This window comes from Antechinus flavipes, chromosome 4, assembly GCF_016432865.1.
Source record: "Antechinus flavipes isolate AdamAnt ecotype Samford, QLD, Australia chromosome 4, AdamAnt_v2, whole genome shotgun sequence".
NCBI lineage: Eukaryota > Metazoa > Chordata > Mammalia > Dasyuromorphia > Dasyuridae > Antechinus > Antechinus flavipes.
The window spans coordinates 314,777,460-314,794,139 of NC_067401.1; the positions used below are offsets into that span (position 1 = coordinate 314,777,460).

A 16,680-nucleotide genomic window follows, 5' to 3' on the forward strand; every position below is an offset into this window, starting at 1 on the left:
CTATTCTCATCATTGTAAAATACTTAAGACTTATATTTAAAAACCCTCTATGAAGTATTTATTAACTTTAGATCTTTTGTACCTTGGTGAGTCAATCCTCAGATTTATAATAGTCATATTAGCGATTCACTGAGGATACAGCATTAGTGAATCAAAGTGGACAATGAGGAAAATATTATAATATATTATTTAAAAATCAATATGACTTTGTAATCATCTTTTTCTTCATTTTTGATAGATATCTAAAGGGTAGACAGTTTCTGAAGTGCCTTATCAAACAATATGATCACTTTTAGACCCCAAGCCATCTACTAATTAAAACATCCACCAATCACGATTGCTTTCTCTTTGCCATTTGTAGTACAAATGATATACTGTCAAGCTAATCAGAAGGAAAATACAGTTACATTTAAAAACTATTATCAGTCCTCACTCTGAGTTTTTTGGCACAAATAGAGGCAGACCAGAGAATTCTTTATGTTTGTTGACACTTAATAAACTGTTCTCTTGCATGGAAAACTGCCTCGGTTTACCTTTTTGTAAAATTTTATTCATGATACCATTGCATTATGGCTAGAAAATAGAACAATTAATACTAGGAATTTATAGATTCAAATCTTCCTTCTAAGAATGATTATCTTTATGACCATAAGCAGTTCATTTAATATCTCTGAGCCCAAGCCCAATAAGATGGGGATAATAAAACCATTAATATTTATGTCATGGTGCTGTTCTCAGCCTTAAATTAGACAATACATATTAAATACTTTCCAAACTTTAAAGCACCATATAAGTGTCAGCGATAATAGTGATATTGCAGCTGTGGTGGTGTTAGCTGCATGAAACTCAGATGTCCTGATTCATGACTCAGTGTTCTTTCATCATCTTTAGACCAGCATCAATCAATCAGCAAACATGTGCAGGAAGGACTAATACCTCTAGGCAGAAGGCTTACTGAGCCCTTTTAAAAACTGTTCATCTACCTTTGGTAATCTACCTGACACTCAACTCTCATTCATGGCTCTAAGAAGTTGCAGCATGCACAATAGTCACACACCAAGAAACATGTTTGGCAGACACGCTAAAGCAGGTTGAGGGTAACTAATAGGTCTCAAATCCATTCATCAGTTAGGAAAATGTGAAGATTTCCCCCAGCAGGATGGGCAAATGAGAATAATTTGCTCCAACAGACATGCAGTTGGCTGAAGCAGGTGCTTAGGATTTGGTCAGATATCAAAGATACCCCTGTATCTTGGGCCATCACTAGTCATCCTAATTTTTCCTTGACACTGAACTCTGAAGACTCAGGAAATGAGAAGGAAGCTGACTACTTTGGATAGCTTTGCCTCAGTTAAATTGAGTTCATGTGCATGTTGAGACATCACTCCATGATGTCATTGATATTCAAAAATGAAGGACAACAATATTAATCTTCCACTATGTACAAGGCTTGGTACTAAGTGCTGAGATTACAAAATATAAAATCGTTCCTTTTAATTACCTTTTGTTCTATGGGCTAAGGGGACTCCATGTACAATTATATGCAAATTAACATGCAAAGTTATATACATGTATATATGCAGATAAAATTGTATACAAAATAGAATATAAGAAAAATGATATTTAGATTGGACCTGGAATTGCTTTAGTACTGAAAACTCCTCAGTAGGAAATACCCTCTTCCACTGCAAATCAGCAACTGCTCTGAAACTTAAAATCTAAGAAATTTGTTTGGATATAATAAGGAAATGGCATATTTTAGGAAATCACAGCTCTGACTAGGAGAAATTGAGACATGCTCTTGGAAGCATAGTAGCTGTTATTGTTTCTTACTTTTTTTTTCCTTGTTCTGATAAGAGTCATAAGAAATGGGCAAGTTTGAATGGGTTACTATCTTCATTATTGGAGGGAGTGCCCCATTGATGGATCACAAACACATTAGAGTCTTGAAATACATTTGAATCAGGAGACAGTCATAAGATAGATTAAGGTATCTTAAGCCAAGGCTACAGTATTAGCTCCATTAATATTAAGAGGTTTTTTGTGGGAATAGTGAATTTTGGGAAGTTGGTTGGTTGGAGAGGCAGAGGGAGGACATCTAGATCCAAGTCACAGGATGAAGCAATCCAAAGTTGTAAGTAGTGAGTTTTTTGCCTGGAAAGCATAAATGAAGAACGTATAAGGGGAGAAAACTCAAGTGAAAATTTTAATTTGCTATGAGAGGCACTTGAAACAACTGAAAGATTATGAAAAGGGAAATTATTTGATTAAACTTTCCCTTCAGGAAGAAAATTTTCTCCTCTCTACAATCAAGTTTACTATGAGAACACTTGTGGTCCGAACCTAATTAAATAATTCAAACAAATTATGGATCTCTACTGACTTAGATTTACTAGAATAAATAGCTTATTTTATGCAGTGTAAGTTGGTGTAATTGATATTTTCTTTTTTTCATTTTCATACCTTAATTTTGTATTCTATTTCTTAAATTGATTCAAGATCTTTATCTAGATGTGGCTGGAATAATGATATTACAACAAAATTCAATTCCTTAAACAGATGTGGACAGCATATATACATTATTTTGCTGAACATATTGTAATCCTACCCTAGCAAAATGGAAATATTATTTTGGGTCTTTTAAAATAGTTAATATTGTATTTTGTTTTAAAAATAGAACACAAATGGTTAGAACACAAATTTCTACTCATAGTAGAAATAAATATATTAAAAAATAGGAAACTATGGATATGAATTCTGTGGAATTTATGTCCCTGCTGGGGACAGATTTCAGCTGTGGAATAAGAGAAAAAGGTGGGAAAGATGAAACTGTATTATAATTCTCTCCATTTGGTAGACAGGAGAGAGTGACTATATAATGACATCATAATCCCTCTAACATGCTAAAAAAAAAAAAAAGAAGAAAAGAAAATCAAGAATTTTTTAAAAAATCTGTGACTTTATTAAAATAAAATAAAAAGGAGATAAGTAAACTTTGGTTTTAGTATATTATAAAAACTCGACAATACTAAAAAAGAATTATGAAATAAAAGTGACAAGAATACAAGTATAAAAGAAAATATAGCAAGAAAATAATTTGCTGAAAAAGTTTTTAGCCATTGCTTTTTAGAATAAATTGTTTTATTTTAATTTTAAACTTTAAAATTTTCATATTCAATTCAATTCAACAAACATTTATGCGTACCAGGCGTTGAATGATTGCTGAGGATTTAGAAATGGATCCAACATGACCTTGCTTTCAGGTTTAAGTTTGATAGAAGATATACATTTCTGATTACAATGTAAGGAAAAACATTGAAATGAAGAATTAGATCCATGAATGTTATGAACAAAAGCATATAAACAAGAGAAGGCAAAATAAAAGTGGAAGATGAAGTCATTCAGTTTGTCTGTGAAAGGAAGTATGGAATAAGGTTGAACAGATGGTTTGGAAAAAGTTTAGGGGGGTCAGTGATGAACTTCTAAAGGTTTTTGATTAGGAGAATTATCAGAATGGTTCATAAGGAAGATTACTCAGGCAGTGATATAAAGGATGAATTGAAGAGCAGATAGACTGAAAACAAAAAGAATAGTTAAGAGGCTACTAAATGGTTTAGTTTTGAAGAAATTAGGGCCTAAATTGTAGCAATTATAGCTGGAATGGAAAGTAGCAGATAATATGAGAGAATAGAGAACAAAGGAAAGGCCTTGGCAACTGATTAGTTCTGAAGCTGGAAAAGTGATGGGTACCTGGGAGACTGATTAACTGGGAAGATAAGCATTCCATCTATAGAGACAGAAAAGTTAGCGAGAGAGGTATGATTTTTGAAATGGGGGAAGGATAATGAGTCTATTCAACTTAAAGTGTTAGCAGAGCTCTCATGTGGAAATATCCATAATGAAGCTGAAAAATGGGGGCATACATTTTCAAAAAGATATTGGATTGGGGTTGGGAATTTAGGAGTCATATGAAAATTGAAGCCTTGGGAATAACTTGTATCATCAAAGGACAGAGGGTAGAGAAAAGGGGCAAAAAGAAAACTTAGGGGCCTTCTACTATAAAAAACTTTATAGATATCTTTTTAATCATTTATTTTTCCCAATGTGTTTCCCTCTATTTTACCTCTCAGAGAGCTCTTATATCAAAAAGTAAAATAAAGGGGAGAAAAGTCCATTAAAATTACCCAATGCATACTATAAAAATCTGACATTAATATGCAATGTCTTCCCCACTTTCAAAGATGGAGAAGTACTTTTTCATCAATTATTTTGGAGCAAATTTTTTCATTATAATATCACAGTTTTTTGTTTGGATTTGTTCTCAGTGCTAATATAAATATTTTGATGTATAAGTCTTCCCATGTTTCTCTACCTTCTCCATATTAATAACTTCTATAACAATAACATCCCATTACATTCATGTACTACAATTTGTAGAACTATTCCCCTAGGAGGAGTTATTTATTTCTATTTTGCAATTTAAAAAATGCAAATATAACTATTTTGGGTGCTTATATCACCTTTTTGCCCCATCTTTCTCCTATGTTGCTACATAGAGGTTTTGGTTCATAATGAAACTTTTCTTTTTATCATTGATTTCCTTAGAGTACAGGCCTGGCAATGGGATATCTGGGTCAAAAGATATGGACATTTTTGTCACTTCCTTAACATAATTCCAAGTTGCTTTCTAGAATGTTTAGACTAATTCACAGCTCTTCCAACACTAAGTTAGTATGAAAAATTTCCCCTTTAAAGTATGGGAGGAGAGTGAAGAGTTAGCAAATCAAACAATGGAGGGATGGTCAGATAAGATAATACTAATACATAGGATCACATTCTTAGACCTGGAAGGGGTCTCAGAGTCCATCTCTTGCAACTCTGTCATTTTGCAGATAAGGAAACTAAGTCCCAGAGAGGTTAAATATTTTTGCCAAGGTCACATAAGTAGGAAACATGGGACTGTAGTATCATGAAAGTTAAGGAAGGAGAAGATATCAGAAAGGAGGGGTAGATAAAAAATATCTAATCCCAAAGAAAAAAGGGAAAGAGGATAAGAATGGAAGAAAGACCAGTGGATTTGATAATGAAGAGTGACCTTGGATAAAGAAGTTTTGAGAGCAATCAGGTTTGAAGCCAGATTGCATTTGCCTGAGAAATTATGAGCACAGGGAATCAGCAAGTGCAAACTAAGTTTTGTTTAATTTTAGTGGTGAAGGGCAGGAAAAAAGATAGGACAAGAGTTGAAGTGGAAAAACAGGGTCAGGGAAAAGGAAAGAGCTGAATTTGTTTGGAACCTAAAAGAAGGAGGCCAAAAGAGAGGAGGAGATGGAATATTCAGAGAATGGAGCTTACTGATGGAAGAAAATAACCAGAAAGCTTAGCTTTGCCAGAAAATTAATTCTTCCTCGAGGGAGAAAAGAAGCTAAGAATGAAATTCATAGACCATGTAATTAATTTATATCAGTTCACAAAAGAAGAAATGATAACAAAACAAATGAAAGCCTGGTGACTCTATATCAGTAAGGGAGAAATAATAATAATGTCCAGTAGTCATAGAATGTTTTGATGTCTGCAAAGCGATTTACAAGTATTACCTCATTTGATCCCTACAATAACCGTGAAGTAGGTGCTATTATTTTATCCCTATTTTATAAGTGAGAAAATAGAGGCAAATAGTACTTAAATGACTCAGCCAGGATTCCTTAGATAATAAATATTTGAGACTAGATTTGAATTAAATCTTCCTGATTCTGCCCACTGTGCAATCTAGCAGCCTGAAAGAAAGTAAATAGTATCCTCTGTTATCTCCTCGGTTGGAAAATGTAGGAGAGGGAGGAAAACAAGGCAGCCAAGACCATCTCATGCAGGTGGGGGTTAGAGATGCAGTACAACAAACCACTATCATATGGAAGACAGATGAGTCATGGAGCTGAAAAATACAGAGTCAAATATCAAAAAGGGTAGGCGAAAACCAGAGTCACAAGAAGGTTGAAAGGTGAGGTTATCAAGTTCCTAGTTCAGTCTGTAATCATTTGGCACAGGGCAAGGAACAGGATGTTGAGCTGGATAAAGAATTATCTCAATTTGTCACACTGTCTTTGGCCAAGTGTGCCGTTTTTATGTTTAGCCATGTGTGTCTAACTTCAGCTCCATCCTCCAGTTTCTGATGAAATTTCTTCATCTGGGGAGATTACCCCATGAGCTCCATCATCATTTGCCATTAACAACTGAGTTCATTCAGAATTGGACAACATAGTCTCTGGACTTTTCTGGCAAGATGTTAGGATCAGAAATAGTAAACTATACCTTGAGTATGCATCATGGTATAGTCAGAAGAGGTAAGCTCAGATGCCAACTTGGCCACTAACTGGGTAGAGAAGCTTAGGCAAGTGACAACCTCCTTTGCCCTCAGTTTCCTAATCTGTTACATGAGAAGGTAGAACTAGATCCCTTTTAGAGCCACAAATTTATAAAATGAATATTGATGTGTTTTTTTTAAATCCAATTCCCCTTAATGCTAGACTTTGGGAATAAGACTATTTAGAAAGAGTATCAGGGTATATGATCTCAATAAAATATAAACTTCTTCAAGAAAACCACTGTTTAATTTTTTCCTTTGTATTATCACAGGGTTTGCCTAGAATAGATGCTTTAGATGCTTGTTAACTGTTTTATTATATTTCTTAATTCCTTCCTCTAGCTTCCAGAAATCTAACTAAATAGAGCTGGTTTCTCCCTAGTTGCTGCTGGCCAAGAAAGTATCTGAGTGTTTACTCTCTTGGTCATGGTATGGGTGTTAGCAGTGGTTAAAAAAAAAAAAAAAAAAAAAGGAAAAGGAAAAGGAAAAAGATCATCTTCTGAATAACACATGGCTTATTCCTACTTCAATGGGGTTCCATAGAAATGTATTTTTCACCTCAGAAGCTTTTTAGTGTTCACACAAAGACTCCTCCTTGAAACTTAGAAATCACAAACAAGGTGCTTTATTACTCTCTTAATTGTTAGCGTCCAACAAACTGAGGGGATCAAATGTAATTTTCCATTAAAATCTATAATACTATTAACACCCTAGACTTTCTGATTGAATAAAAAGAATAAATGAAGTAACCCTGGGTCCACTATTGATTTCTGAGTGCAAATAACAAAAACATCATGTTCTATTACATATTCCAAAATCATTTGACTATATTGTTTATCAAGCTACTCCTTAGGAAATTGCTTTCTAATTTGCCTCCCCTTAGAAATCTAATTTAAACATGTACCTGTAGATGTGCTGCCATTTGTAAGTGCTTTGATTTCTCCACATCAATATAATCTTTATTCTAGGCATTAGGTCATCATCATTATCATCAACATCAGTATAACATTAATCTTTATAAAGTGCTTCACATGCATCATGTCATTCAATACTCCCAAAAACCTTGCAGAGTAGGTATCACAGGCATTTATTTCTCTCATTTTTCATGATGAGGTGACTAACTTTGGTTATTCCTAATATAATATGCTATTTCTCATCTCTCAAGGTTTTGTATTCCAATATAAAGGTGGTGTCAAAGGAAATGATTCTTCTACAGCACTGGAGTTAACATAGATAAGTTACATAAAGTAACAGATCAGTTCCATAAAGTAACATAGATAAGTTCCATAAAGAAGCTGAAGGTGAAGCTGTGGCAAAAGGGATAACACAACTGTAAGAACCATTCTAGACCTGACATTTAATATACCACTGTCTTGTGGAAAAAAACAGTCAGCAACCAGAGAATAAAGATCAATGGAAGATGAAAATTTAATCTGTAAGATTCAAGGATATTCTCAAGCAAGGGTATAGATTTGTTTTATTTTGTTGTGCTTCTAAGGATATATGATATTACTGCAAAGGACCAGAGGTAAGCTAGATACTACTACATTAACACAACCATGAATAGATGTTTCTCTGCTTTAATAATAATGACTTGTATTTATAGAATACCTTAAGATTGGTGTTTCTTATTTATCTCTGAGTTGGGTAGAATAATTATTAGTATTATTCCCATTTTACAGATTAGAAAATTGAATTTTAAGAGAGACTAGATCTCTTGACCATGATATCATAGCTGCTAGTGTCAGAGTTGACATTCAAAACCCAAGTCTTCTGACTCCAAATCTAGTGATCTTTCTGCTTTTCCACATTGTCTTTTTCTCTTTTTCTTTGTTTCTTCCCTCCCTTCCTTCTGTCCTTTCCTCCTTCCCTCCTTCCTTCCTTCTTTCTTTCCCTCCTTTCCTCCTTCCCTGCCTCCTTCCCTCCTTCCTTCTCTCCCTCCTTCCCTCCTTCTTTCCCTCCTTCCTTCCGTCCTTTCTTCCCTCCTTCCTTCCTTCCTTCCCTCCTAACTTCCTTCCTTCCTAACTTCCTTCCTTCCCTCCTAACTTCCTTCCTTCCTTCCTTTCTTTCTTCCTTCCCTCCCTTCTTTCCTTCCTTACTTCCTTCCTTTCTTTTCTCCTTCCTTCCTTCCTTCCTTCCCTCCTTTCTTGTTTGCAAGTGTCAGAGTTAGCATTCAAAATCCAAGTCTTCTGACTACAAATTCAGTGATCCTTCTACTTATTCCATGTTTTTTTTCTTTTCTTCCTTTCTTCCCTCTCTTCTTCCTTCCTACCTTCCTTCTTTCCTTTCTCCTAAGTTAATATCTTAGTGAGGTTTTTTAAAGGCATTTTTAGCTATATCCTGCTGAGATATTTTATTTTAAAAATTCTTAATTGTAGAGGCTGAATACTCTAGTGGATAGAGAACTAATCTTGACATCTCAAAGTCATAGATTCAGATTCTTTATCTGCCACAATACTGACTATGTGATTGACCATAAGAAAGGTACTTACCCTCTCAGTGTTCTAAGACTATAGAGATCTGCATTAATAGAGGAATTGTCCTCAGAGAATTTCTCACACTGATAAACTTAGTAGATGTAGACTATCCTCTGAAATAAACAAATAATAAATGGAAACAGATCTTATTCAGAAAATTTAAATCGTTTTCATATGAGTTTTCATTGAAAAAAAAATTCCGTAGGCAGAGCCAAGATGATAGACTACAGGCTAGTGTAATATTCTCTCTAAAATGTAATGTTCTCTTATTGGGTTTCCTTGGGGTCTCTGGGAACAGCCTTTGTTTCAGTTCAGTAATCACCACCGAGTAGCCAGGGGTTAAAGTCCAAATCCTTTATTGTCTCTTTCAAAGTCTTTTCTCCTTTCCTGGGGCCCGGTTAGCTTTCTTTGAGGCCTATCTCTCTCCTTGGTTCCTTGGGCTTGAGCTCCTACCTCCTTCTCTGTTCTCTGAATCGCTCCAAATGTCTCTGAATCCAAAGTTTGTGCTTGAGCTTCCAGCCACAACAAAGGTGGACAATGAAATGAATCTGTCTCAGCCTACGGAGAGCTTCTCGTGGGCTTGTCTTATTGGCCCTGAGAGCTTCTAGCTTATGTGCTCTACACTGAGTATAAATCAATCATTATATCAAGGAAACCCTTATTTGTTGTAGGATTAAGTCAATGCTAAACTAGATTTAACCATTGTCTCTTCAATTCCATTTAGTACCTTGTTTCAAGTTCTGGCCCATAACATCTCCTTGTAGGATTAAATCAATCATTGTGAACCATGCTAAATTAGATAGCTATTGTCTCTATCAATTCCACTGACTTCGTACCTTGTAAGAATCTTTTGTTTCAAGTTCAGAGTTCTGGCCCACAGGTTAGGACACAAGTGAATTCATCTAACATTCCTCTCTACAACTTTAAAATAACACCTCAAATCACATTTTGGAATAGTAAAGCCAACAAAAGATCAGCAAGAAAGACATTTTTTCCAGTTTAAGACAACTTAGGAGGTTTACTAGAAGGATCTATAACAATGGGATAGTTGTGGACCCAAGAGCATCAGTGGTAGGCCTTGGAAGCAGCCACTGTATGAGTATACTCTCAGTCCAGAGAGGCAGTGGGATGGACAACCGGTTAGAAAGAGATTATGGGGGACCCTTTTCTGGCCCTATAACAGTTGGCATTGTTTGGAAAGTCTATTGCCCTTTTACAGTTCCAGGGTATAAAAGAAGCCTTGTGATCAGGGGTAAGAAAGTAAGGGCTCAGGGCCAAGAGGAGTACAATTAGTTTTGGTTGCAGAGAAACATGAAGCCTTTCCTAGTAAAAACAGGAGAGAGAAACCACACCTCTCCCAAGATAACATCATCTTGTAAAAGCATTGAAAACTTGCAGAACTGGAGAATTAGCTCTAAAAACAGCAATATAAAACCACTTGAAGCTTGTCAGAGCAACTCCCCACCCCTAGGAGAGGAGAATCTAACTTTAACATAAAGTTCAAAGTAAAGAAATAGGCAGGAAAAATGAGCAAACAAACAAACAAAAAGAGAATGTGACCATAAAAAGCTATTATAAAGGTAGGGAAGACCAAGATATAAACTTAGAAGGATATAACAGTATGAAGAGAGCTATAAGCAAAGCTACAAAGAATAATGCTAATTGGATCCAAGGCCAGCAAGAACTCCTGGAAGAGTCAAAGAAAGAGATGAGAGGTAGAGGAAAAATTGGGAAAGAAATGAAAGTGATGGAAAAAAAACAACTGAAAAAAAAGAATTACTGGTTTATAAAAGAAACACAGAAAATACTAATAAAAATAATATCTTAAAGAAAACAGAATTGGCTTACTAGTAAAAGTGGCACAAAAATTCACTAAAAAAAAAAAAAAAAAGAACTACTTCCTTTAACAACAGAAAAGGTCAAATGGAAAAGGAGGAACAAAAATTAACTGAAAAAATAATTCCTTAAAAAATTATAAGTGGGTAAGTAGAGGTTAATGATTTCATGATACTTTAATAGAGGGCTTCTTAAACTTTTTCCACTCATAACTCTTTTCACCCAAGAAATTTTTACTCACCCCCAAAATATAGGTATATACAACAGGTATACAAATCAAACATTTATTGACAATGAATCATAATTTCATGACTCCCACATTCAGTTGTGTGGCCTTATATATAGGGTTCCAAGCTATAGTTTAAGAATCTTTACTTTAGGAAACAAAACAAAGTCAAAAAAATGAAAAAAAAAAAAAAAGAGAAAATGTGAAATATCTCATTGGTAAAACAACTAATTGAGAAAATAGATTAAATAGAGATAATTTGAGAATTACTGGACTAGCTGAAAGCCATGATTTTTTTAAAAAGAGCCTAGATATATTATTCCAAGAAATTATAAAAGAAAACTGCCTTGATATCTTCTATCTAAAGGGTAAAATAGAAATTGAAAAGATCTAACAACCACCTCCTAAAAGACATCCCAAAATGAAAACTCTCAGTAAAATTACAACTCAATTTCAGAGCTCTCAGTTCAAAAAAAAATATTACAATCAGAAAGAAATAATTCATATAATGTGGAGCCATAGGCAGAATCATACAAGGTATAGCAGCTTTTATATTAAAAGAGCAAAGAACTCAGAACAGAATATCCTGTAGAACAAAGGATCTAGAATTACAATAAAAAAAAAAAACCCTATCTAGCAAAATTAAATATAATCCTTTAGGGTGAAAAATGGATATTTAATGAAATGGAGGATTTCCAGTCATTACTGATGAAAAGACCAGAGCTGAATAGAAATATGACATTTAAATAGTTAAGACTGAAGAGAAGCATAAAAAAGATAAATATAAAAGAATAATCATAAGAGACTCAGTGGAGTTAAACTGTTTACATTCCTACATGGGAAGATGATATATAATTCTTAAGAAGTTTATTAGGGCAGTTAGAAGGAGTATACATAAGTAGAGGGCATGGAATGTGGGTCTCTTATATTGGAATGATTTCCAAAAAATAAATGTAGAGATGAGAAAGAGGGATACACTGAGAGATGGGGGGAAAGGTAGAATAGGGCAAATTTCCTCACAAAGAGGATGTGTGCAAGGAAAAACTTTTAGAGTGGAGGGGAAAGTGTGGGGAGCCAATATATGAACCTCACTCTCATTGGAATTGGTTCAAAGAGGGAAGACTGTATATACATATTCAGTTGTATGTAGACATTGTCAAGCTATTAGGAGACACCCTGTTTTCCAGAACTAAGGCCTAGAAAGCAAGCTTTGCCTTGAGCTTGGCATAGCAACAGCCCTTTACACTCACCCTTTGGATATCACCCTCTGGCAAAATCACATAATTGTCTTATTGCTTTGACCAGCACCAGGTGTTCTCTGAGTTCAGACAAGCGCTGGACAAACTTGGACAAGTACCCATATTCTGATCATGAAGCCCTGCTATGAATCAAACTTGTCTCGTTTGCTGTTATCCCTCATTACCCCATTGGGGGTGGGGTCCTGGCACATGTATCTAATCTTCCTTCTTGCTTGCAAGCCATTTCCCTAACTTTGAAATTAAACTTCTGTGTGTCCTGACTCTCTTGTCTATAACCTGCTCTTTTTGGCTCTGTTCATCCATAGATTTGATCTGGTTGACAATATCTATCTTATCTAATAGGAAAATAGGAGAGGAAGATAATAAGAGAAATGGAGTGGGAGGATGATAAGGGGAGAATGGGTTGGAGAAGTCAGTGATCAGAAGCACTGATTTTTTTTTTTTTTTTTTTTTTTTTTTTTTTTTTGAGGAGGGACAGGATAAAAAGAGGGAAAGAAGGATAAATGGAGGAAAATGAGATGGTGGGAAATTTGATTAGTGATCATAACTATGAATGGGAAGCTTACTCATAAAATGGAAGTGGATAACAAAATGGATTAGAAACCAGAATTCAATAATATGTTAATACAAGAGACATACTTGGGATAGAAAGACACATAGAGAATTGAAATAAAGGCCTGGAGCAAGAATATTATGTTTCAGTTGGGCTGAAGAGGGCTGGGGTGGCAATCATGGTCTTAGACAAAGCAAAAGTAAAAAGTAACCTAATTAAAAGACATAATTAGGGAAACTATATTTTGCTAAAAGGAACTGCTCCTCTTCCTAAACAGCCCAAAGTCTAGTTTCAAGTGGAATTGAATAATCTGCTTCTTCTTGTTAGATGATAGTATAGTCACAATGGGAGAGTGGAATATGGTCTTGGAGTCAGAAAACCCAAAGCTAGAACACTATGTGATTTTGATGAAGTCATTTAATTAATTTGTGCCTTATTTTTCTCATTTGTAATGTAGGAAAGGATATCATTCAAGAAATGTATAAACAAAAAAGATGAGCTGGTTAAAGTATGAAAGTAAGAGATCATTGACTGGCAGTCTATCATTGGGTTTAATGGGTATCCTCATGTTGCCAAAAGAAAACAAAGAAAATCCTTGGGACACCAAGTGATTCTCAGGGAAAGATAAGGACAGGGGTCACATGGAATGAATAGAAATGGATGGATTGAAATCTGTAACTTTGTCAGGGAATAGTATCAGATCACAAATCCACTTGAAGATTTTAGCTTAACATAGTGATAATGCTTACTTGCAGCTACTTATTTCACATGGGTAAAGAAAGTATTTTAGAAAGTACTATACAAATATGATTTATTATTTATTGTCAAACTTAGAATCAAGTGAGATTATCATTTTAAAAAGGCTTATATAAATAGGGGAGTAGTGTTAAAAATAATAGATTAGACTTGTAATTAATTATATTCCTTAAACTTAAATGTTCTGACTTTTTAAGAAACATAGAGGCCAACTAAATGAATTATTTTGTTTATAATAAAAATCTTTTGTGGTCATGTGGATCATCTATTATGATTGGACTCAGTGATCTCTAAGATTTTTTCCACCTCTAAACTATGTTCCTATAATGAAAAAAAAATAACCTAATTGTTATGAAAATCCAACATTTGTGTCTATAACTTAGATAAAGCTATAGCTCTATGGCAAATGTCTTCAGTTAATTGAGGGGTTGAAGAAAAAAGATTGAATTTATCACACTTAGTCTCAAAGACAGATTTTCTGCATTTATAGAAGATGCAGAGAGGGGAGTTTCAATTTAATTTGAAGAAAAACTTTCTAACAAATAGAATTATCTAAAAATAAAGTAGGTTTCCTTATAATGACCTTCTCTGGAACAGGTTGTAGAAGTAGTAGATTCATGCTTTAGATATAGGATGAAGTAGATGATTCTGTGATTCCATGAAAACAAAAATATAGATTTTTTTCTCTAGATTTCAATCAAAAGTTTTCCTTCCTATTGTGCCCTGAAAAAGAGATAGCATGACACAGTGGATATCATCAACAGCTTGGAATCAATGAGACCTGGGTTCATATACTGCCCTCACTTGCTAAAAAAGTCATTTAATGTTTCACAGCCTCAGTTTCCTTATCTGCAAAATGGGAATAATAATAGCACCTGTTTTACAGCGTTGTCATGAGAATCAAATGAGATAACACATACAACATGTTGATTTGTCCCCTTAAAACATTCTTCTAAGTTCTTTCTATTCTTAGTTCAGATTTTCATGGCTTTAAATGGACAATTTCAGCTGTTACCTAATCTGTAGAGTTCTCTATGTTATTCTTGACAGCTGGAAGACTAAGTAGATAGAGCGACAGCCCTGGAGTTTGGAGGATCTGAGTTCAAATTCAACCTTAGACACTTCTGAGTTGTGGGGCCCTGAACAATAACTTAATCCTGTTTTGCCTCAGTTTCCTCATCTGTAAAATGAGTGTTAGAAATAAATGGCAAGCCACTCTAGTACCTTTACCAAGAAAATTCAAAATGAGTTACAAGAGTCAGACATTAACCCACAATTTCAGTTATCTTTAATCCACCTGAAATTATTCTTCCTTAGAGTATACCTCTGATCATGACAAACCTTTGCTCAAAAAAACTTCAGTGGCTCTGTTTTGCCTGTGGAATTAAGTCCTTGTAATTTTGTGACAATTTGGATTCTCCATACTCTGGTTTTCATTTACTTAACATTTACTAAGAATATATTTTGTGGAATTAAAATACAAGATCTACAAAAAGGCAGATTACGTACTTTTTCAACAGTCCTATTGAACCACCAACTTTTACATATTTCTTGTTTTCTACCTCTTATTGACCAAAAGAACGCTTGTCATGGGATCAGGAAAAATCTGTGTTTGAGACCTACTTCTTATATTTACTTTCTGTGTGATTCTGTACAAGTTTTGTATCCAGCCTCTGGGGTAGTGGCTTCCTCATCCATAAAATAGGTACTCCTAGTACCAAGCTCACTGGGTTTTTTTAATGATCAAATTTAGTGAGGCATGTAAATTGCTTTGTAAATCTTAAAGAGATATTTTATACAGCTAAATCAAGCTACTGTCGTTGGGTTCTATCCATTCTTTAATAAGGCCCAATTGAAAGAGACTCTTTAGAAAAACAGCATGGTAAAATGGTGGGAGGACTACAAATATACAACCAGGAAGACCAGAGATCCTAATCCTCCCTTAAAGTAAGCTTGTGTAACTGTAGCTTAGATCCTTGATTTCTCTGGGCCCAGTTTTTTTGTGTCTCTTCCTTCTCTGCGAAAAATAAGGCATTTCGAGGCTTCTAAGAACACTTCCAATTCTAAATCTATTATAACTTTAGTTGATTCTTAGCCGTCTGTCCTTCAGGAATTCCCTTCATCAATGAAATCAAAAGTCCAGTCCCTATTTCTGTATTAAATGAGAATAAATGTCTGGTTCAAATGATAATGGATTCAATATTTGAAGATAAGTGTAGTGTAAACTCCCATATTACTTTGTATCTTTTTGGTGTTCTGCCTCCTATCAGTTTCACGTGATTTGTCTATTTCACAGAAATGCAAACATGAAGGTAGCAAGATTTAGAAATATTAGGACCCAACTTCTTATTCTGATTGGATTGTAGGTTTCCTAAGAATAAATAGGTTCCAAAACAAAACAAAACATAGGTCATTTTTTAAAACATACTTTCATAGGCACATAACAGGTGCACGAGAAATAAGAGGTATATTTAAGCCGTTAAAGCTTAAAACTTCAATAAGACTTTTGGGACATGCTATATTGTTAAATAAATTAATGTGGAGGGAAATCTTCCAATACATCGATTTGTTTTCTGATTATGGGCAGAGAGGTGACCATAGAGCTAATGAAATTGTATCAGTATTCAATATTGTAGTCGTTTTAAACATGATGGCTGAACTAGCTGAAGGACATACCTAGTCTTGTTTATTTTTGCAGACATAACTAAATCAATAATATAATTGTCATTTTGGGCATTAAAAAAAAAAAAAATTCGGACGCTTCTTCCTAGAGTGAATGTTTATTTAACTGCAGAGAGAACTAAATCAAAGATTTTACCACTCTGAAGTTGGGTTGGTTGTCTCAGGGTTATTCCCGGCCAGTTAACTTTCTCTTTTTATTTGAACCTCTATTGGAGTGTCCACACTCGGCCCAGAGCTCGGAGCTCTTAGGTTGGATTCCGAGTCATGCATACTTGCACTGGATAGTTAAAGGCCCTGCCCCACTGCACTCATCCGTACTCCTCCAGGCCGGATTCCTGGCCCAGAAGAGCAGGACTTTCCGTGCCCTCGAGCGCCAATGTTTCCAGCGGGCACGCCCTCAGCTCCTCCCTCCGCACGTGTCTTCTTTCTCAGCTCTGTTTGCAAACACTCCTCCCGCGCTCTGCTAGCGGAGTGAGCAACTGGGCGGGAGGGTAATCCTGGAACACGTGAAAGCGAGAGGGGCAGTAGTCGGC

At 35.0% G+C, this 16,680-nt stretch overlaps 1 protein-coding gene across 1 annotated transcript in view; it reads left to right on the top strand.

Annotated features, from left to right (window-relative positions):
• Positions 1-16,680, top strand: part of AKAP7 (A-kinase anchoring protein 7) — a 228,146-nt gene that overhangs the window by 56,740 nt on the left and 154,726 nt on the right. Inside the window, exon 4 of the mRNA XM_051996732.1 lies at positions 16,474-16,618. Coding sequence (XP_051852692.1) covers positions 16,474-16,618 — 145 coding nt within the window. The remainder of the gene's footprint in view (positions 1-16,473; positions 16,619-16,680) is intronic.